Here is a 23,866-nt window from a genome sequence, read left to right as displayed (position 1 = left end):
GGTAGAGAATTTTCTTCTCTGCAGTCTCTTTATATAAACAGGGAATATGAGGAGTCATATTTAAAGTACACAAACAATGATTTCTTTGGTTAGACAAATTATGGACAAGAGAAATCAAAACCAGAATGACACTAAAATAATGTCTGTTTATATACATCTTCAAAATTCATGTCATGTATATGTAAAAGTAGCAACACTCAAGGCAGAGTACTCTTCTGTTTAAATCAGCTAGGAATTACAAGACACACATGTATTGTATTTACTCTGATGGCACCCTGACCACATCATCCTATCTAAGAAAAAAGAACACTTGACATCAGATTGTGAGTGCAAGAGGCATAAATGAGTTCTTCTACAGAGATGTTGTGTTACTGAAGATCCTTAACTGAAACTGCATAATTTGGATTGCTTGCAAATTTTAGCAGTATTGCAGTTGCACAAATGTGAGATTGTAATAATTTGTTAAGACTATAGAGACATTCAATGTCTACTGAATTTTGAACAAGAATTATTGGCCTTGGCTGCTGAGAAAAAATTATGGCCCTGAACTATTGTTTCTATCAGTCAGATGCACCACAAACATCACTGGTGGCCATTGCTCGAGCAGAAATGGGGGAAGTGGGATCACACCATCACATGCAAACATAGCCTTGAAAATGCCTAATAGAGGCAAGAAAAATTACAATTTCTAATTCCCATTTCTAAGTTTTTTGTCTCCCTATAATGAAGGGAGTGTATGTAACACAGAGTTCACAGTTACTATAGTTTTTCTCACAGGCTTTATTATAGAAAGTCACAAATATGGTAAAAATACTAGAAGTTATATATGAAGAATACTTGTATTACATTGGTCTAGGCAAACAAAATGCAGTACTTTCTTTAAGGCACAGCAGAAATACAAGAAGAAGAGCAGAAATACAAGAGTAAAATATCTATATTTTTATTTTAATAATTATCACGTCTGTTTTATGAAAGTTAAAGAATATCATTGTTGGTTTTGACAGCAAAATACTAATATTTCATATTCAGATGTTAGACACGTTGGATTTTTTATCATAAAATATTAGAAACTACATTTTTCTAAAAGACTAACTGGCTTTCATTTTCTATTTTAAAATAACATTTCTCTATGATTTCCATCTAACATAATAAAAACTTATCTGCCACTCAAAAGACACTTTGATGGGAGTTGGAAAATGTCACTTTGAAGGGATTTTATGATCAAAATAAAACTCCAGCAAAGATTAGCATAGAGAATTTTTAAACTCTTTACTATATACATTCAGAGTTACAAAAATTGTCTGATTTTACTGTGTTTTATGAGAAAAGAAGTCAAATGGTGTTATTATCTTAGATATGGAATCAAAAATTTTACAAAATTACCATTTCTGTTTTCCAGAAGGGCTTATTTTCCCTTGAATTAAAAAAAAAATAATATGGCAGATGGTAAAAGTACAAAATTCTGCATATAAACCATAATTTAAGTTTTAACTATGAAACATATTCAGACATATTGAATTGAGGTAAATGTTACTTTTGTGGTGATATCAGCAATGCTGATTTTATTAATATGCTTTGTACAAGCTTTATGGTGGCTTGTCATCTTTTCATCAACTTGCCATCTAGCCCATCTTGTAATTTAGTGAGGTGATTACACAACCAATAATAAATGTATGACTAGAAATGTTAGTGTATCAGATGGTGAAACTAATGTGCTTACTACATGACAGAATCTATTTCTTGTGCAACATCTTAAGTAGTGCTGAAATAACTTGATTCTAGTGTAATAAATGCTCAAAATAATATCTAGAGTTTTGGAGTTTTTTACTTTGTGCTAATTTTATTGAACTCTTGGCAGGTCCAGAAGTTTTAGGTATTATTTAAAAAATACTTTAAAGCTCTCTTCAATGAGCATTATAATCAATATGAAGATTTTTGCTATTTGAAGAATACAACAAGCAAGCTGTGAAATCTTTTAAGGTCTCTCAGACTTCTGGAGTTTAGTTTACAGCAGAAAATTGCCTTATTTCAATGTGCATTGATATGACCAACTGACTAACATTAGGATTCCTATTTTGGGTGTGCATTGTTTATTACAATTACACAGGCCTATTCTTCCAAGTGTTGTGTTATCTTGTTGGCTGTTTTGTTGCAACTAGGCAGCAGTCTCTTGGCATAGGTGCCATCATTTCTATCATTTATACATATACAGTCTCAAATTACTTGCAACACAGAAAATTGCCACTAAATCAGAATGGAATTCCATGTACAGTAATGAAGAACCAGATCTTTAATACCTAGTGATCCTGATAACGTTCAGGTTGTTTTCTCATGTATTTCAAATAGATTATGCTTTGCAGGGTATGGTCTATGGACATTTAAGTGTCTGCATCTTCCATTTGACACTGACAGACCCTGTTGCTCAAAGATAGGTACTCTTATGTCTCCTCCAGTGTATCCCACATAAACACCTAGTGTTTATTTTATTCAGTAATTTTGAACATTATTATTTTTCTGATGCTCTTCACTCCGCTCTGCAATTGAGTGATTGCATTTCCCTCTATGACTCAGAAGTGGAAGCCAGTACGTCAGAGCAATTTTCTGCTGCGTTTGCAGGCATCTGTTATGGCACAATGTGGTTATATCTGTTATGGTTCAATGTGTGCCCCTCCCTCTGCTTGCCCAGTCTGCATCTGATACTCTGTGTACATTTTCTTAGAGAGCTGCCATGCTGGAGAGATGCTGAAATCGCATGGACTACCTGGGCTGGTTTGGAGCTACAGAGACATCTTCTAACTTCCAGCATCTTCCCTTATTCTCAGATAAACTCAAGATATCTTTTCTACCTCTTTCTCCAAGTAAATCAGTTAGGATATGCACACATGCATTTAACTTCTAAAAATTTTCTTGTCACATTCAGGTGAGGTTATAAGAGAAAGTTTTTAAAAAAGTAAAATGTTTACCACATGGAGAACTAGTGGCACATTTTATGGTCATATTCATATATGTTCCTTATTGTTGCCATCTTTGAAATATCCCCTGTATATATTCCCACAGCAGAATATTTTGTTTCCTTAAAAACATAATTGTGTAGGTAGGACACAGAGACTCACATACTAACTGACTGACTTAGTATGTTTTTCAACTTAGCCTTCCTATTTTGCCATTGAATGTACAGAAATTAAGGATGCTGGTGACTTAGAAATTATGAAAATGTTAGAATTTAGCTCAAACAGAAATTAATTAATCTCAAACCTCTTCATGTTCTTAGGAGGTGTATGGGCACTTAGGCTACTGAAATGTAGACAAGTTACTTTTCCTGTAAATATGACACCCTGAAGTAAAAGTTTTTGTCCTCGTTGGGCTCTTTGTTTTCCAGCTTGCGAATATCAAGTGAGTCATCATTCACATAGAGATAGTAACGTCTATCTTCATAGCATTGGAACTGCACTGAATCTCCTTGGTAATGCATGATGAAAAAGTTATTATCTTCACTCAGCTATGAAAATACACAAAGTAAAATACACATTATATTTTTAATACCATTCTATAATGTTAAATGTGACAAAAATTCACATAGGTTGTTGGTTTATTATATTTTATACTTGTTACGCTTTTCTCCAGTGACTCATATTTCACAATTTTTAATAAACCTTAAGCAACAACTAATAATTTTGGGGTAGATTTTATGATAACTATGAAAAAAATAATACCCATCTCCCTCAAAGGACTGAGTAATACCAGACTAATAGATGCATTCCTTTGCTTCATAAAAAACATGGGTGCAGTTTCCCCAGTGTCATTACAATAACTTAGGTTTCTCACCTGGTTATTTTCTCACCTTAGGCTTACCCTGTCAACTACTACTAGCAATAAAATGTCAATCCACAGTTTTTCTTGCCTCTTTTGAAGTAAAATTAGAATGTTACAGTAGAAATTAATCTTAAACAACTATTCTATTACCTGTGGCTTTTCTGTATATCTCTAGTTTGCAATGCACTTTTTTTAAAGATCCATCTCTGCAGCAATTGCTGTTGTCTAAAGAGGTCCTCTGTGTTTGTGTGTGTGTGTTTGTGTTTGGGCTCACTAGGCACCTCAGGGTGGGGATGGAGAAATAGTTATGAAAAAACATCATGCCAGACAGAGGAAGAGTATGTGCTGAAATCTGCAGAAACTGGTAAGCTTGAGGCACTAAAGGGCTGCTGAACCTGCCTGTGGTGTCCAGCACTCCCCCAGTGCCTACTACAGGTCGTGTAATCCACATCACATCCAAGGGGCCAGTGGCTGCTATAGCTGGACAAAGATTACAGGGCAGTGTATGTGGACACAGCTGCTGAAACCAGGACCCCTGTTGTGACTGTGCACAGCTGCTTGAAGCCCACAGGGGTGTGGGTATGAGCCCTTGCTCCTGCCTGTGTGCACTGAGCAAAGGAGTAACTGAGAATAAAGTATGAATAGTTATCTGATGCTAATAGTAAGACATTAATTAATAGAAGGTTGAGATTCCTGTATCTCCCAAGTCAACCTCCTGCCAGAGAGCAGGGAATTTATAGTATCTATCAGGAAAGACTGAACGTATCATAATGAAATTATTCAAACTTATTTTGAGTGACTTCATTGAACACTCTTATTCTGCCCATGAGACAGTTCCATAACTCTGACTAATCTGGTGTATTATCATTGCTTAAGGAGACTTCTAAAAGGAAACTGAATGCCTGAGGAAAAGTAAGAGCTTATTTAAGGGTACCAGCTTGCTGGAGATTACAGCATTGGCAATAATCACCTTTTAACAGAAGGAGAACTGTGTCCTTTCAGCTCATAGAACAACAGGAGATGGAAGGAAAATGTCCTGCAGTTATTGCAAAGTACCTCAAGGAAACTTGAGGATACACCTTCTGTTTTCAGCAAAGCTATAATAGGAAGCAGCTAGAACATTCTGTCCTGGTCAAGTCAATGTAACAACAGTGTACCTGCAGCTTCAATCCAAAAAGTCTGTTTAAAAATATTAGTAAGAAAACTGAAGAAAATATGTCTTTGGGAAACAAATACTTTCTAGGGATTCAGAATGGTAAAAAGTAAACACAAAAGGAATAAGAAAGAAAGGGTTTTTTTCTTAGTGAAAGAAAACCAGTAGAAGCAAGGAGAAAGATTCATATGTACAATGCAGAAATTCATGGTAGTGTGACAACTATATACCAGCTATAGTTGTCACCCAGTGGGATCTTGTAAAGCAAATATTACATGATTGCAAAAGCAGATTGAGATCCAGAAATTTAAAAATACCTGCTGTACCTGCATGAAATGATGGAAAAGTAGATGGAAAACTATAGGAGGAAAATTATTTAGAGAATGATGTTATGTGACTGGTAGAAGGAAGAAGGACTCAGAGTAGAAGCATAATAAAACACCATTAGGACTGGGAAGTGCAGCAGGTCATTAAAGAACATAACATTTTGCAAGAAATCATGGCAGAGGTGATTTTCTATTATGACCTGTAAAGAAGGATGATGAGGAAACCTAGAGAATGTGGTGGACTACTGCCAGATAAAGTTCCTCCTGAGGACAGTTTCTACAGTAGCAGTCAAGATAATTTTCAAGTCCCAAGAAAAAAGCTACTGATTTTTAGTTACAGTCTGATAATTTGTTTTCCATTTCATTGAATGAAGAACCAATTTATGGCTTAGGTTTCACATTTAATGACAAAAATTACTCCTTTATTCGTGTCCCACAGGTGATTCACAATGCACTTGAAATAGAATACATATGTTTATGTCAGAAAAATGCAACAAATATTGTCTTCACAGGCTAAAGAAAAACATGTCAGTGATGGGAACTAAGAAAGAGATGTGAGAGAGCCATATAGAAGTTTTAAAATAAATTGACTAAAAGTTATATAAAGTCAGATTGAATATGGCACAATGAACATTACTCCAAGCTAGGTTCAAGTGCTGCACTCTAATCTAGGAAGAAACTATAAGATAAAAAGGAATGGATTTGAAGGCCAGCTGAAAGAGAATGTCTTGTGTTGTTCTGATTCGTTACTTACACAAAGGAGTATACTGCACACTGCAATCTACATTTTCCCTCAGATAAAGCACAGAAATGAGCACATGATCAATGATTCATACAATGATGAGAAGCAAACTAGTAAAATTGAACTGCCACCCCGATTGCACTGGAGAAGTTATGGACCTTGAAGGCATTACAAATTAGTTACGTGGTTTGTGGCTAGAAGAGGGTTGATGACGCACCAGTGAAAATTTTGGCTGTTGTGCAGTGCATGCACAACATAATGATCTTCTCTTTCTTCCCACTCAGCCTCTAGGCTGGGATGGGCAAGAGGCTGGAAGGGAACACAGCTAGGACAGCTGTCTCAGAGTAGCCAAAGGGATACGCTATGACATGTGATGTCATGGCTAGTCATAAAGCCTGGTGTAGAGGATGGAGATTGTGCGATGGAGGGGATAGGTGTTTGCTTCCAAGAAGACTACTGCTCAGAGACTGGCTGAGCATTGGTCTCCTTATGGGAGGAGATGAGTAAGTGCTTTTGCATCACTCGTGTTTTTATCTGATCTTCATATGTTTTACTTTTGAGGTTTTTTTCTTAACTCAAAAGGTTTCTTAATTTCACTATTCGGTAGTAAACAGATGGTGTGATGTTGGCTCTCGTGAATGTTAATTTTTTTTATGAGGTTAAAAGAAGTTCTGTTAAAATCTGGTGTTTTTTCATATAAGTTTTGTAATGTTGAAAGTTGATCTCTGACCATTGGGAAAGTTGAAGCAAGAACGACTGCACAGATTCCGAGAGGAGGGATGAAGGAGGAGCTGGGTCAGAAGGGTGACAAGTGTGGGAGGGCTGGCTTATCAGGTGGTCAATTTACCAGGGGGTTGGCTTGTCAATAGCATATATAAGGATTTTTATGGGTGTGGGCGGGGTGCCTCTGGCTACAGATAAGCACCCAGCACTATCCTTTCTCCTTATTCAGTCCCTTGTTGTGGTTCAATAAACCTTTTGAAATTTTAAGAAATGAGGTGTCTTCTCTCATATATTCTCTCCCCTGTCCACTGGCAGGGAGTGGGTCTGCATGAATATCTGGGGCAGGGGCTTGGATGCTGGCTGGAGCAACTCAGTGTATTTTTTTTACCACAGCTGGTCCTGTCCTGACAAATGGTAGGGCTGTGCTTCCAGTCCTGAGTCAGTCAGTTCCAGGTGTATTGGACATCTCTCCACTGAAACTAAACTTTGGCTTGCACACTGCTGCCACAGTGATCAAGAAAAATGCTTTGGCAATATCAGCTGTAGCTTTCACTCTGCCACCTTTGATTCCATTCATGCCAAAGGTGTAGGATCTCTGATACAGCAGCCCTCAATGGTGGCGTGACTTTGTTCAGCCCAGAACAGTCCACTTTCGCCCTCCATCAGACTTCTACCCTGGCCATATGTGACTACTGAAAGGTGAGTGAGGCTTGCTGATCACTCCTTGGTTTTTCAATAGGTGAATCAACTTCTGGAGCAAAAAAAAACCAACCTCAAAAGCTGCATGCTGGGTGTCAAAAAGGACTGTGCTTCCACCAGTCTGCTGCAAAGCACTGTAAACATGGTATTGTCACTACTTACAAGGTTGAAACTTCAGAACCAAGGTATCTTGGTGGGCCTTGCTAGATTTTACCTGTCTAGAGTTTATTTCGTCCTGCTTAAATGAGTATAGAATGAGTCTCTTAATTAAGTCTTTCATTACTGCATAGACTCTGATATAATGTCTCTCTTATTTATTTTCATCAAACTACTCAGTAATACAGAGAGGACTGTGGAATAAAAACTGTTACAGCTCTTAAGAGAACTTTCACAGCTGCAGTCTTCAGCTCCCAGTCCACCCAGGCTGGGGTATCCCAGTCAAAATTTTGTGAAATGCTGTCAAGATACGATCACCTAATAACCTTGCATTATCCAGCAAGGAACAGCAACATGAAGACAAGCAGCCAGATCCAGCAATTGAAATAGTTGGATTCTGTCTTTTAGTATTTTTTAAGCAAATGTGTTAATTTGTGAAGATATGAAGCAGAGGTAAAATTGAGTGCTACTAGTACTTAAGAAAAGCTGAGAGGGTAAAGAATACATCTGCAAAAGTCTGAGGGTAGTAATGGTTCATGAATAGTAAAATATTATAGTTAAACCAGAACAGAAATTACACTAAAGTGAGATGCTACAGTTATGTACTGAAGAACATGTGTACTTCTTTGATAACCATTATGTTCTCACTGATTCCTGCACTTCTGGAAGAATAAAAAGGAGAAATAGTAAAAATTTACACATAATTAATACAAACAGTAAAATGAGAGCTGTCTTACCTACTGGGAGAATTAAGTGCAAAGGGTGGGGGAACTGGGAAAACCTTTTCAGTGGAGGATCTAAAGGGAAATCCTGTTCTGTAGCTCTGAGACCATTCTGTTGTGTGGTTAACTGCATTTTCTTCTATGATACTATTAATTATTATAAGCATGCTCTATTATAGAGTTAAATTAATCACAGTTATAAATAAATACTCCTGAGGGAACTGCTGGGGTTGGCTCCTCCACTGCTGCTCTGGCTGGGATGCTGCCACTGTGTGAACTGTGTGAGGCCATAGTTGTGTCTACAGTGTAGTTTTTAATTCCTACCAAAAAACCTTGTGCAATAAATACTGTGTTGTTTTTTTTAAAATTAATCCCCAATCAGAATCAGGTGTTATTGTAAACTGTTACTTGCTGTAATTTAAAAAAAAAGATTTTATTGCCATTACAACATAATTATTTTAAAATTAAATTTAACAAAAGATGTTTCAATTAATATTGGTTGCGAATGTTTGGATGGCCTTGGTTATAGAAATGAAGGTTTACAACACTGTATGCAACTCTTCCTGGTATAACAATCCTGGTGTTCAGATTCTCATGTTTCTGCTAATTCTAGTGGCTGCCTTCAAACAGAGAAGAGGAAAATGCCTGTCTTTAAGATTTATTATTGAAAGCTAGCAGATTAAATATCACATTGCAGCCCTGTGTAGCTTTGTCATTATCCATGAGAAGTATTTCTCCATCTCAGTGTACTACTCCCACGCTTTCTCATCCTAAGAACAATGCAGGGATTATTCATCACACTAGAAATTACTTACTGATCGGTACACTCATTTTAGAAGGTTTATTAAGAATCTTATGATTCAGACTTGCCTGTGATTTTGTCCCTTTGCCCAACTGGATGTGGTTCAAGTGCAGGCTTCTGATTTCTCCTCATACAAATGAGTAACTATTTCTTCTATTTCAAGGTATCAGCAAGAAACCATGATGAGCAGATCACTATCTCTCTTGTTAGGTAATGGGTTCCCAGAAAGCATTTGTCATTTTAACTATGTTCAAAAATCCAAAGCGATATATAGATCTCTACAGGCAATTGTAGACATCTTTCCAGATGTGTCCCAAAACTTGCAGTCATAATGACACTAAGTCTCTGTGAACAGCTCCACAGAAAAGGCATGTATTTTTATGTTTTAAAAAGTATATTAAATAAAAAAAGTGTATTATATTTGCAGGATTCAAAATGACTGTGATCGTTTACAGCATACAAGGAGTGGACTAAAAGTTGAGTTAAAAATTTCCTAAGCTTTGTTGCTTTCTCCTTCTGTGTGGAGCCAAGGAATATTAGTGGCAGATAAGTAACTCAGGAGAACTTAAACTGAAGGACCCACTAGATTTTCCAGGCCCAGGATGCAGGACATTTGTTCATTAATTATTAGTAGTGTAGCTCATACCTTTTGAAAACCATTTCAGATAGACTTCAATTTACCAGAATTGTTAATTCAATACTTTCTGATTTAGGAGAAAGGTTAGCATTTTAGAAATTTTAGGCTGGAAATTTCAGGTTTTCAGGGTTTCACTGTCCCTCTTATGAAGTTCTGAAACTGCCTGGGTCCAGGTAGCCCTAATCTTGCCTATTGAAATTGGAAAGATTATCTTTTCAGTTGAATAATAAACCCACAGGGCTACAATCCTAATAAAAAATATTATTAATTAAATTGCCTTACTTTGCATTTTCTCTAGGTTATAATGTCTATTGTCCTGGAGTTTAGGTAACCCAAAGAGCAACCAATTTCCTTCATGTGCCTACTATGTTTTACCATATCTATCTAGAGAAGAGCCAACAAAACCAAGCTTTTGTCACCAAAACATGTAAAGAAACCACCAGCTACTTGTATTTCTGTCCACAATGCATTATACTGATTTATAATCATCTGATGACAAGAAATTCAGTCTGAAAATATGACAAGGTTTTATTACTTCCCAGAAGTTTATGACTGATGGATTCATTAGTTCTTAAAACATCATAACTTTTGTAATAAGATCCTTCTAGATCTCCTAATATACTCATCCAGATTTTCTCCATCTTGCCTAAGAATTTGTACCAGATAAAATCTACTTTTTATCTCCCTCCATTTTGTACAAGCGTTATAATACAGGAAACATATCCATCTTTCATGTTTTAATTAAAAGCCAGATATTTTGCCTGGAGATTAAAGAATGTAGTCATAAATACAAGTCAAGGGAAAATTTCTTACTTTCCTTTTTCTGAGAAAAATGCAAAAAATCAGCTGAAAAAAAAAGTAAGCAATTTGTCATTTAATGAGTAACAGGATGAATTTAGCTGCCCTTTTTACACACTTGTATTTGCATACACAGTCTCATACACGGGTTTTTATTTGTTTGATCATGATTGTATACCTGTTTAAAGTCAGGATCTTCATGGCTGCATGTTTTCATATTGCATCTCTCCACTGGAGGATAATCTGGCTCTGAACAGGATGCTTTTAAGACCTGTTTTTACAACACACAGATTTGTTAATTTTGTAATTTAATTTAGTAATTTTTTCTTAATATTTTGCTTTTTAAACCCATCAAATAAGGCATTAATTCTAAAGAAATATCTTTTAAATAAAGTTCATTAATTATTACATTCAGATAATTCAAAATTAATAAATGGATAAATTATTGAAAAACTTCCATTAGTATATTCCTCCTTTACCATTTGCAATGCAAACTTAATTGGGTTGAAAGCAAATACTCAAGACAGTCCTTCAAAGTGTGTAATGCCTAGGTTCTATTTAGAAATGCAGCTTGGATTGAACCATATTATATCAGGGTACCAAAGCTTTGTTCCAGATAAGAACCTTGTCCTGTTCCATACGAGAATCCCTATTGAGATTTAGGAAATTATTTGTATTGTGCTGGAAAAAGAAAAGTCCATGATCTTTCCAAGATTTTTAGATATTTGGTAGACACCAAGTATGTCTTACTTCATCTTCAGACAAGAACTGCTTTCAATTATGGCAAGAAACATAATCTGGTATGACTTAGAATTTTAAAATAGTTCATTGGAAAGTAAAATCCATTAAGGCTTAACACTCAGTTCTTCTCCTGATTTGGTGGAACACCCTTCAAACAACTGATTTATGAAAAGGTGACCTCTGAACCAGAAAAATCCTTTTAAAATAGTTGCTGTTTCAGGGACAGAAGGAAAATCCCTTCCTGTGAGTAATAGGGTATAAATATAATTTATGTATCTTACAATATATTTCCCTAGAAAAGTTCAGGAAATATATTTCATGAAGAGTCATTTGTGAGTTAAAAACAAATTAAAAACATCCAAGACTTTTTGAGCAAGCATTTGTTGTTTTATACCATTATGCATGGCTGACATCAGATGATGTCATTAGAGATAAAGAATCTGTCATGATTCTTTATCTCAACATACCTTTGTAAACAGAACTTCTTGGACCTTTGCTCCATTTTAGCCAGTAAATTGCAACATAGCATTCTTCCTCAGACAGATTTTAGAAACGGTTATAATCCCTCACTGGGGAAGACTAACCTTGCCTTCTCTTCCTATCAGAAACAGAACTTCATAAGACTGGAGTAAATGGGAATGCTTAGACACCAGATGGTAAGTGTTTAAAACAGGGTGTTCAGCTGTGGTTTTTGTTTCATCACATTCCTTATCTTGTGGTGGGGGTTCATTGGAAGAAAATAATTTCTGTCTTAAACTCATCTCTTTACAAGGCAAGATTCCTGCTTCTTACTCCTCTCCTCTTTTCCTGCATGTTTTCTGGCTAAGAAGCTCCCTCTTCCTCCACAGAAAATGGACCCCAACATTCCTAACTGTCTTCTAGTGGCAGTAGTCAACTACCCAACCCCAAATTTTTTTGCAATAACCTTGTCTGAGTATTTCCCAAGAAAGAATAAAGGAACGCACTGGGAAAGTATGAAATGTGGAAGGTGGTAAATAAAGAGAATAAAGAGAAAAAGTCTGGGGGGAAAATTGTCTTTAGTAAGAGAGAGCATCCACAAGTTATGAAGAAAATAAGCAACTTCTTACCTTCAGAGAGAGATGCTTCTTACCCTTGCACAATAGGACAAATTCATTAAGCTTTGATCTCTGTGTGAGGATCACCAAATTTTTAGAATCTGTTTTAAATGGAGGAGAATATTGTAATAATCACTTTATAAAATGAAGAAGAGATGAATGTGCTCTACAAAGAGAAAAGCTTTTTTATAGGCATAGGAATAGAAATAAATACAATCACTCTTGATACCATTCTCTTGTCTAAAGTATTTAAAACCTGGGACTTTGTGAGACTAAATTTGCAATATGTATAGTTTATTTCTCTATTTATTTGTGGTCAATGTATGAAATATCAGTTATACATTACTGCATGTCATATGAACTACAAAGGCATATGTAGTAGTAGTAGTAGATAACACATGTAATAAACATGTTTATGCAATAGACCTGACTATGTATATGTCAAGTTGGAAAATATAATATTTTTTCCCTTCTATTTTCTGCATGGTTCTAGATCAAAATCCCTCTACTATCATAATTGTGGATGCATTGGACTAATTCAATTTTTGAGCTAATACTGTTTTTTCAGCTGCAGGAAGTAAGACAATATCAATAATAATGGGACATTCTTCAGCCTGCTAAACTTACAATGTTTGTTGTTACCTTCTGGTACTTCAAGGCCTACCAAAAAAAGTAAATAAATTAAGGTACCCTTTGCTAACTGATACAACACACAAGACCATTACCTAGCAAAACCCATTACATTAATGACTACTCAGTGATGCTATACCTATCTGACTGACTTGCAAACTTACCTCAAAAAATACCACTTGTGTTTTTAGAAGTATCTCAAGTGTACCATTTAAGGCAAAAAATATAAAAGAAAGTGGAGTTGAGCTATATGTTTAACATTGCAGCAACTGAATACAAATTTAAAATACATTGGATTATTATGCATTAACACTTGCAGTTAAGGAGTTTGGAGGTTTTTTACACCCATTGCCAAAGGCATTTTTTAGCCTCTGAAGGATGTTCAGAATTAGCAGAACATATTCATCCCACTTGACTAATTTTAGCTGGTGTTGGCCCTGATTTTTAGTAGCTTTAACTTTTCTTACCTGTAATGCTTTTGTATTATTCCTCTGAAGGATTTTTTGTGAGACAGCTATAGCATAAAAATAGCATAAAAATCCTTGTTGAAAATAGAGAAAAACTCTCTAGCCTAAACTGAGTATGCTTTATTCAGTTTACATGAGTATTCAGATAAATACAGTACACCATACAATTCTGCAATTTTTATTACTTTTTGTGACATCACCTCAGATTGCCGCAGCTGCAATTGTCGGATTTCAGTTGTAGCATTTAAGAAACACATGAACAGGCAAGAGACAGCTTCTTATCTAAGTCAAGAGTGTTGTCTCTTGAAGGTAAGAGTGACAACAAAAGAGGCATGCAGGAGTTCATCCAGTTGAGCAGCGACATCCAGCAGCATTATTTACAATCTAACTATCCTTGTCTTTCTCCATCTGTAGTGTTTATTGTGACTTGCTTATATATTGTTTAGTCTGAGTAAGTCCAAAGGACCCCAACTTTCTTCGTCACCTCTAAAAGATGTGACAAGTGGTGTATCAGTCAGCCACAGAAAGGCAAGGAAAGTAAGAAAGCTTTTGGTGACTATATATCAGTGATATTTCTGCTCTCTGAAGGTTTTGAATTAATTATCTTGTGTCTCTGGTCACTAAAACCTTACCCGAGTCTAAGGGGCAATTTTAAAATCCATGCAAAGAAAATGAAATAACTTCTTGCTTGGGATATCCCTAAAATGCAAAGCTTTGGGATTTGGGAGGATATCAGTATTTTTATACTGTTCCCTAGAAATTCTCATTTGTCCCTTCTTCAAGGACTGGACCAGATGGATATTTGTTCTCATTGGAGAACGTTCTCACAGGAGCCCCTGATAACTGGAATTAGAGTGCATTTTTTTTTCTACGGGAATACCTGAACTAATATATCTTTGATTTTCGCAATCATTTCTTAAGTGCACAATATGAAAGTTCCAAAAGTGTGCCTCCTCTTTCTTCATACTAATTTCTTTTTGGTTTTCCTCTCCTGATAAAGCAGCTCTTTGCTAGTTAAGACTCATATGCCAGCAATGGAACACCCACACTTTTCTACAAAAAAAATTTGTATGTTCCTGTTTATATATAGTATATTCCCTTACATACCTTTGTATTCAGTCCAAGCTACTACTCATAATTTACAAATTTTGTAACTTTGAAAATTTCTTCTTAAGGAAAACAGAAAGGCTATTTTATTTTTAGACTGTCCGGTAACCTGAGCTAAGTGAAAAATCCAATAAAATATGTTACTTTTAATGTCAAGTCTATGTGTAAAACAGTACTACCTTTTTTTCCTACTCTCAAATGTATCTTTGAAACCAGACCCTAAGAAAGAGATGATACCTTTTTTGCCCACAAGAGGCTTACCAGTAACTGTGGCTTCATTCCTTGTGAACACGCTTAACCACGCAATATCTAAAATAGAAAGTATTTAACAAATAAGTGGAATTAGAGAGCTACATTATTCAGCTTTAAAAATAATACAAACAATTTAAAGAAATGTTTTGAACCATAATCTAAGAAGGAGTGTGTCATAGCAACAGATACCAGATTTCTTTTCTTGAGGGTCTCTGAATTCATTTAACCCTGGAAGGCTGTACAGTTAGACTTGTAAATAGGTACACTGAAGTCTAAACACTGGGCCTAAAAAGTGTATTGATTTTATTGATAAAAGCTGAATTTTTTTGCAACAGAGAATGCACATGAGAAACAAGAGGTAGGTGACCAGCTGTAAAGCCTAGTATGCTGCTAAAGAGGAGCCTGAAGTGCTTTGGCAGTGAAAGTCAGTACCCTAATATGAAGCGTATAGGATTGGAAGGCAACACGTAACAGTTGCAGAGGATTTCTGGCTTTTCTAACATCAGCCTAAATCACACAGCCAGTCAGCTGGGGGAAACATCATCCAATTCAGGTAAAAATGTCACAAACATCCTGATTATAACTGGTTCCTAATATAATGTGTCTTAACTGCATCATGAATATATGTCTCTGGTGCTTGTGTGCATAATAATATTACACAGCTGTTTGTTTTTTTGTTTGTTTAGGCTTGCCAGACTATGTATCTGTTCATAAACTGCTTCCATTTTATACCTATACAGGTTTTGGGTTTGTTAATAAACTAACAATAATAATTGTCTGAGTGACTTCAAAATTGATTGCGTTATCAAGGAAAAGGTACTAAAAAAGATGTATAACACACTTAAGTACCTTATAAGTGCAGTTGTCATTATTCTCTGTTTAATAGAATAAAAGTTTTAGTAATTCAATAGCTAACTTAAAGATTGCAATTTTTTCCTCTATTTTGGTTAAAAATATGTTTTATTTTTCCCTGCTTTCACATCTCTGGAAATGGTACCATTCTAGAAAAATTTGATCTTTCTAGAATAATTGTATTTGATATTATTTAACTCTTCTGTATCAAAATTATACCCTCTAACAAGTCTTTGCATGATGATAGTTATGATAACATCTTTGGTGTCGAATACAGAAGCCCCATTTGAGACAAAAGAGTTAAATGAAAAATAAAATAACCCCACAAATTCCAAAATATGCTCTATTCTCCATTTTGCATTTGCTCTTGCATTTTGCATTTCTTCTTGCATTTTGCATTTCTTCTTGAGCATTACATTTCCTTTCTCTCTTTTCAGAGCTAAATGTCTAGACTTCCCTCTAAGTCAAATGAGCATGAACAATATATTCTTATCATTACAATATATAACATACCTACTGTAAATCAGGATAAAAGTTTTCTTTTATCATTATCAATATTCATACAGATCCAATATATTGTTATGTCTACCGAGAACAGTATCATAGAATCGTTTAGGTTGGAAAAGACCCTTATGATCATTGAAGACAACCATAATCTGACACTGCCAGGTACACCATGCTCCTAATCACCACATCCAAACACCTATATCCCTACAGGGGTGGAGACACAAACACTTCCCTGGCAGCCCATTCCAAAGCTTGGCAGAATTTGCAATAGAGAAAATCTAAAGCTCTCCTGGCATAACACAAGGCCATTTCCTCTCATTCTGTTTCTTGTTACCTGGGAGAATAGACTGACCCCCACCTGGATACACCCTCCTGTCAACTAGCTGTAGAGAGTGATAAGGTCCCCCTTGAGCCTCTTTTCCTCCAAGCTAAACACCTCTGGGTGTCTCAGCTGCTCCTCACAGGACTTGTGCTCCAGATCTTCCCCAGCTCCAATTGCCCTTCTCTGGACACATTCCAGCACTTCAACGTCTTTCTTGTACTGAGGGGCTCAAGGATACGTGACATATTTGAAAATGCCCTGAGTACTACACATACAGTTGGTGAGTTTTAGTACATAAAGAACATTACCTTCATGGGATTGTGAATCCTTGGTAGATATTTCATGATGACCATCTTCATCTATATCAAAATGCACTGTTTTTGAATCTTCAGTTAGTATATAACATTTCACTGTTTTTCGCAGGCTAAGCACTAGTAAAAAATGAGTTATAATTATTTTACTATCATCAGGGAAATGACAACATTCCATTAAAAAAGGATCAAGTGCGTTTTTTTAGCAATCTTTACTTGATAATCTATGTATATTTGAATTATGAGCAGTATAGCAAACGTATACTAGAAGTTACCCAGTGAGCTTTATCAGCTGCTTTGAGGGCTTGATGTTGGTGTGAAGGAAGAAAATATTTCTTTGCTTAGAAGGTTATGTCAGTGAGCAGAAAAATGTATCTCAACCTTTCAGAGAGATAACACGTGAAAACTTGAGTTTGACAAAATAGCTTCCAACCCAAAAGCCGAGGAATAGTGCGAGAAAGAGCGATGGTGGACAGCATGCAGATATCTGTGTTGAAGAAGACTAAAGACTAATGGGGACAGGATGAATTGAATGTGGGAGAGTGGGTCCACATTTGCTGTTGGCTGGTGAATGAGTAGACGTAGAGTAGCCAATGAAGCTCTGTGGGAAGCCTTACCAAAGCAAACTGTGCACAGAAGTCTTGAAATGGAGAGACATGAAAAATAATGTTTATAGACTAGTTTCCTGTATTTCATAGGTAAGCAGTTGCCTGTTTTCCAATTTTGCGTTTTGAATATTGGATCTGGGTATAAATAGGACTTGTAGGTTAGAGTGCTTATGGTTGCCTAAAATAGCAGCACTTAGTTTGAGGATCAGACATCTCATACTGAAAATAAAACAAAAAACCCAGGTCTTTCTGGCTAAAAGCTTCCAGGAGGGAAATTGTTCCCTTTCATTCCTGTACACAACTGTGTTGTTTTAGATGTCAGAAAGATATGTGTCCAGACACTTGGATATCAGACACCTCCAGAATAATACTATGAGGCACAATTTTGATTATGTTCAGCTGAACACTGTTTTAGTGGATGAGGTTTGATACTTCCAAATGCAGTTAAGACATTTCTGAGATCACACAGACCTCCAGGGTATACTGCAAGATAAAAATTCCTGTCGTTGCCAGAATAACTAGGCGAGCAAAACAACAGGATACACAGAATACATCAGCAGTGGCGTAATGTTTTTGGAATGCTTGACTGCGGTGAAAACTTTTTTACTTATTCTATGAGAGACTTTCTCTGAAACACTTGTATTTACGCAAATATTTTGAAAAAAAATGCATTTTTTCCAAGAAGCTTTCTTTCCACCCTGTTTAGGCTGAGAAGAAACTTTGCACAGACAATGAAAGAGAAGGATGATGCACATTCTGACAGCCCAAGTCACACCCTTCAGAAGTGGCAGGTTCTATGTTGGACCTTTGCATAGCTCATTTGTGGTTGGACAAAAGTTTTCTCTTCAAAGGCAGCTGGTAATCAGGCTTCCAGAAAAAATATGGATTGTTCTAAAAAGCAACAGGACAACAACTAGAATAGTAATAACAGAAAGCCTTTTAAAAAATTTATATTGAAGTAGCTGTAGTGTAAGAATTCTACTTATAACTAGAATTACAAGAACTAGTACAGTGCCCAAACTAAAATAGTTGGCAGGTTCACTTATATTATTCATTCTTTTCCAGGGAGGTACATTTGTACATTAGGAATTACTGGTCTGAACGTGGTGGTGTGAGAAATGTAATGTTAGTATTTTAAGGAGTATTTCTGTTCTGGTTATTTTAAAGTTAGCTTTACGGGTCTATTTTTTAACAAATATTTTTTATTTTTGACAGCATTATAGAAAAGCTGTTCCACATGCTTAATTTTGTTGGATTTTGTCTTGGATTGGAATATTCTTTTCAAGATTACAAACATACCTGTCACTCAGGTAAGAGTTACCTGGCTTTTCAGGAGGTGTTCTCGTATTTGTAAGCAGAAATTGCTTCTCTGCAGCCTGCCTTCCACGGAGAGGTACTTGATACGGCTTTTTGCGGCCCGAGCGCAGCAACATTGCAGAGGCACTGAAGGAATACTGATGATGATGATCTCAACTGACTTCCTTTTCGAGTTCTAAAGCAGGAGATAGAATTTGTTACAAGATTTTGTGTTTCCGTTGAGAAACAAGTTTTCAAATACAGTTTTGATAAATGACAGTAATGCAAGTAGATAAACTCAATAAATATTTGACTGCAATGCGTGACCCAAGCCTTTGTCTTGCAAAGCAAAACCAGTGTGTTTCCAATGATGGAAAATCAGTTAACTATCTAAACTTCCAATAAGATGCACATTAGCATGGATAATACCTGTTAACTTGTGTTGAAGGAATATATTTTGAAAGACTTCCCCTTAGATAAGATATAAGCAGTGTTTGTGGCTTCAGTTTATATTTATCATAGGAAGCTAGCTACTCAATTGGAAACTGAATTAGAAAATCACATTAGTTTTGTGAATTCAGTCTAAGATAATTGTTAAAGTATTTATAGTGATTGAAAATGACGCTAACTTCTAAACAATCTTATCTGACTCTCAGAGGTATATGCAGGTATATTGCAATCTTAAACCAAGGTTCAGGAAATCTTGCCTTAGAAATGAGGACCGGAATTTGGAAATTTGAGGGATATATTATAATTGTTACAAAATATCAGTTAGGTTAGGTACCTGAAGGAGAGGTTGATGTCTAAGAATGTTAATTACTTAGATGGTGAAACCACACAGGCAGCTACTAAAATATCCTGAAGTTGCAAGTAAAATCACTGCATTGCAGAAAAGCTAAGGACCTTACTTTGGTTTAACAAAAGGGAAACTGAAATTCTGAAGTTGACATGCTTCCCTGAAGTCACCTGTTTATGACAAGCCTTTATGGCAAGTGCAGACCAAAGAAAACAATGCACTTCAATTCTGTCTGGTATCCTGGTGAATGAAACAAGTGAAGATGAGTACAATTTTAGCCCCATGTGGCTTTGCAAGAATAACTAAATATCTGTCAGACCAGAGAGATCATGGCCCTGACACAAGTGTATTGGCTTGTAAATTCACCCAAGGAAGGGTAGGGGAGTTTTGTTTTCTGGTTTGGTTCAGTTCATATTAAATTCATATTAAATTTTTACATTAAATGAAATTACATTAAATTTTTACATTAAATGAAAGACTTTTGGCCCTGGCAATTCTCTTGTTACTAGACCAAAATGGATAACTAAGGCTCTTATTCACTCTCTTCAACTCTAGTTATAACAACATTCAGTCAGACCACTGAAAAGTGAAACACATACTATATGGGATTGCTCTTCCTTGTAAATAGGGCTCATATCATGAGTGATAACTCGCAGCCAGAGGTAGAAAGAAAAAGAGGTAGAAATAGTCTTCCTCATCTTGCTGAAACTGTTCCATCGCTGAGCATTCTAAACAAATGAAAATGTTCTTTGTGTTTTTCCACTAGGAACCTGGTCTCTGGAAACTTCCATGTGAATCAGGTGTGTGTGAACAGTAATACCACCTTGTGGTTCTCGAAAAAGGTAAGTCTAGGTGTTCATTAACAAAGGATTGAGACTTTGCTAGGTCTATGAGGTTCAAAACCAGACAATCACTGACTCAAATTTTCTACAGTGTAATTCTAGTTTGGCTGCTTGTGATCAGAAGTTCTGAAGATCCCAATTCCTGATTTTGATCTATGTTTAAGTCTTGCACCTGCATTACTTACACTCACAAAAGTAAGAAAAGGAGGATGTTCACAAGTCAAGATTCTGAAGGATTCCTGAAGAGGGCAGGCCAGTTCAAAGACATTTTCAGAAACATATCTAGGAAGTGGAAAATCATAAGCAACTTTCTGTGATGAATGATGGATAGGTAACCTTGATGATATGAAGGACTGTAGTAAAGTTTAATTATTTTGTCTTGTTTAAACAAGTAGAAAATCAGAAAGTCTATGGCAGACTGTTGGCTTCCAGAAGCCAGTTCATTGTTCCCCAGAAAAGCTAAAGTTCCCTGCAATAAATAAAGCAAGTTTTCACACCTTGAATTGCCTCAAATATTCCTTAAGACTGAGTGACATATAAATACTCCCATTTCAGTAAACCTTTCCTGTCATTACATGTTCTTATATACATATCACCTATGCCCTAATTTTTCATTATCATAGTTTTTATGCGGACATTTCCCTATATTGATTTCTTTATTTTAATGTCTTTCATACCTATTTCTTCAGTTCTTTTCACTCTTCTGTAAGGTATACATTGAAGAGGACTAGGAAGATTTGTATATTGTTCTTGGCTGCAAACCTGTCAACCACTGGAAACTAGGATCTGATTTGTTCCATTTTGCATCTATTAAAACTCTTTAAACTGCTGGGACTAGGAGCAGTCTAACTACTCCTAACAAACTAATGAGTATGTTTGTGGCCAATGACAACAAGATCACACTAAAAGCAGAGGAAATCTGAATTTTTTTCTGACTACATAGATTATATTAATTCATTGATATGAAGATAGCAAAGAAAATCTGTTATATAGTCTCTCTTGCTCCTGTTGTGATCTTGTTTGTTCTTAGCTATAATTCTTCTTTCATTTAACCCCAAGACACATGTGATCATGAAATTAAATTAAATCAAATTCAGTACATAAAAACAATATTTAGAATTTTGGAATTCATTCATACAGTGATATGTCCCAAATATTATCTCATACTGTGTTGATAAATTCATAACATGATATGTCTAAGATCCTTACAGGGTCAGAACTGCTTTAGTTGAGTGTACTGGGTCACAACTGTCAGTCCTACTAGCAAACATAGTAATTCCTCCAAGTTTATTCCAATTTAACAGTGGATTAAAAAGAATTTTTGGCATCCTATAGCTAACAAAAAATGAGGTTATAGTCTCTTTCAAATCAGACTTTACCAAATCTATCATCTAAACTAGACACAGGAATACACAAAAATGCACATAAACTAGATGAAGAAAGAGATTTCTTAAGAAAACTTTAAAGTCAACTAAAAAAAATCACTATTTCATAGGCTCTCAACAAACAGTCTGAAAATACAACCTTAAATTATTTAAACCTGCTATAATCTACCATTCTTGCTTACCTACTTTGTGTGTTTCTGTCTCTCCTGGGGTACTTCTACTGAATGCTAGAAGCAGCTCTGTTACAGCCGATTTATTGCCTGAACAGAGGGCAGGAAGCCAAGCCTCTGAATAAAATAAAAGTCTGACGTGGACCTAATCTTCTAGATCTCTACATACTCTTATTCATATCAACATTCCAATGGTTCTAACTACTCGTGGAATTACAAGAGGGTTGAAAATTGTAGGAACAAACTTTTAAATGTCTGTTTCTCTACGATGCCACAGAAGCTTTTCTGCCTAGAACTGCATGCAAATTTTTAGCCACTAGTTTTGTATAGTCTATTCCTATATTTTATGTCACTAATATTGTTCTTGTTATCTGTCATTCTTCCAGGGCTGAGTCACGTGCAGATACTGGGTTTATAGCAATATAGACATACTAAAAATAAGAATGTAGCCTCTGTTTCAGAGAGCTCAAAAAAACCTTACTGCTTAAACATTTACCCAGCTATCAAATGGGCTTTGCCTGCATTGCATCACAGGGAATACTTGGACTGCTTGTGACATGAATGGACTGGTAAAAGCGGATGTGGCACATGTTTTGCAGATGAAGCCCTGGTAATATGTAGGTTTTTATTATAAAATTTAGCATGTTCAGTTGGCCTTATTTATCTATTTATCTATTTATTTCTACTTTTACCTATTTACATTTTTTATATTACCTATTTACATTTTTTACCTATTGATGAGTCCTTCTTATTCATATTATCTAACTTTTTGAAAGTTAGTTAGCCTTGTATTTTTATAGGAGTGAATCACACTTTCATTTACTTCAGTGAAATTATAAAAATCCTCTAAAAACAATTACATTGACTTTTTTTTGCCAAAGTTTCTTAAAATCAAGGAGCTACTGCTTTTATCTAGAGTTTGTTCACTGTGTTAAGAAAGTTCTATATTTTACCTGTGTTTTGTTTAGGAAATATAATTTTTTTGTTTTCTAAGCTCTCACCAGACACTGGTAATGTATCAGGTCAACAGAAAGACTTTATTAAAACATATATTTAGTGACAAAGCAATGCGATACTTTGAAATCTCAAGTCTTTGTCTATTACCCAAACAGTCTGCAAAATGTGGGCAAGTTTCTAAATGGCATGCTGTAAGATTGTCCTTTTGGTACACAATTGTCATAATTTTGTGTGAGATAGAGTTGATTTTCATGCTGGTATATGGTATAATACTGTGGTTTAGATTTAGGATGAGAGCAATATTGATAACACACTGGTGGTGAAGTGTTAAGCATTAAGGAGTTTTCTGTTTCACATCACACCACCAGTGAGGAGGCTGGGAGACACAAGTAGCTGGGAGGAGATATGGGTGATACAGCTGACAGTGTCTGACTGAAGGGATATTCTGTACTATATGGGGTAAAGCTCTGTAATATCAAGTAAAGCTAAAGCTGGCTGGGGGCTGCTGCATGGAAACTGGATGTGTATCACCTAGCATGTGGCTAGCAGCTGCATTGTGCATTACTTGTTTTGTATGTTCTAATTTTTTAATGATAGTTCTTTTTGTTTCCCCTCCTATTTCTGGCGTATTAAGATGTCTTTAGCTCAAGGGGTGATTTTTATGGATTTTCCCCCCAATTCTCCCCCATCCTGAGGTGGTGACAGATAAGTGAGCACGTGGTTTGTATGGTGTTTAGCTGCCTTCTGGGTTAAACCACAACAGTCTCTTTTGGCACCCAACCCATAGGGTGTGAATGGTTAAGATAGCCACTGTTCTGACATAATAAAACAAATTTGTTGATTAGTTGCATTGTTTTAATAGTTGCTGCCCACAATGTTGATTTATTTTGATCTTAACGTTGTGTGTTCTAAGAGTTGCATTATGTAACACTTCATTTGCTGGGTGTGTTCCCCATTGTGTCATTTTCAGCTCTGG

At 35.9% G+C, this 23,866-nt stretch overlaps 1 protein-coding gene across 1 annotated transcript; it reads right to left on the bottom strand.

The window, feature by feature from the left end:
• Positions 1–3,228: 3,228 nt before the first annotated feature.
• Positions 3,229–21,981, bottom strand: LOC310923169 (uncharacterized protein). Its single transcript, XM_083884315.1, has 7 exons — positions 21,946–21,981; positions 18,766–18,925; positions 16,834–16,956; positions 14,854–14,901; positions 12,401–12,489; positions 10,750–10,842; positions 3,229–3,499 (listed from the first exon to the last, which is right to left on the bottom strand). The coding sequence occupies exons 2-7, from the start codon at positions 18,875–18,877 to the stop codon at positions 3,311–3,313; spliced, it is 654 nt and encodes a 217-aa protein (XP_083740441.1). The 5' UTR covers positions 18,878–18,925; positions 21,946–21,981; the 3' UTR covers positions 3,229–3,310.
• Between the last annotated feature and the right edge of the window lie 1,885 nt (positions 21,982–23,866).

This window comes from Zosterops lateralis, assembly GCF_965231275.1.
Source record: "Zosterops lateralis genome assembly, chromosome: Z".
In the NCBI taxonomy this organism is placed as follows: Eukaryota; Metazoa; Chordata; class Aves; order Passeriformes; family Zosteropidae; genus Zosterops; species Zosterops lateralis.
This window is presented reverse-complemented; position numbering and strand designations above follow the sequence as displayed.

Excerpts from the sequence above, each read along its gene's own strand:
- LOC310923169 (XM_083884315.1), bottom strand. The coding sequence starts at position 18,877 with ATGTTGCTGCGCTCGGGCCGCAAAAAGCCGTATCAAGTACCTCTCCGT. Across the intron at positions 12,490-14,853 it reads GAATGAAGCCACAGTTACTG|ATTCTAAAAATTTGGTGATC; the intron begins GTAAGCCTCTTG and ends CATTTAAAACAG. Across the intron at positions 3,500-10,749 it reads AAGATCCTGACTTTAAACAG|CTGAGTGAAGATAATAACTT; the intron begins GTATACAATCAT and ends GTATTTTCATAG.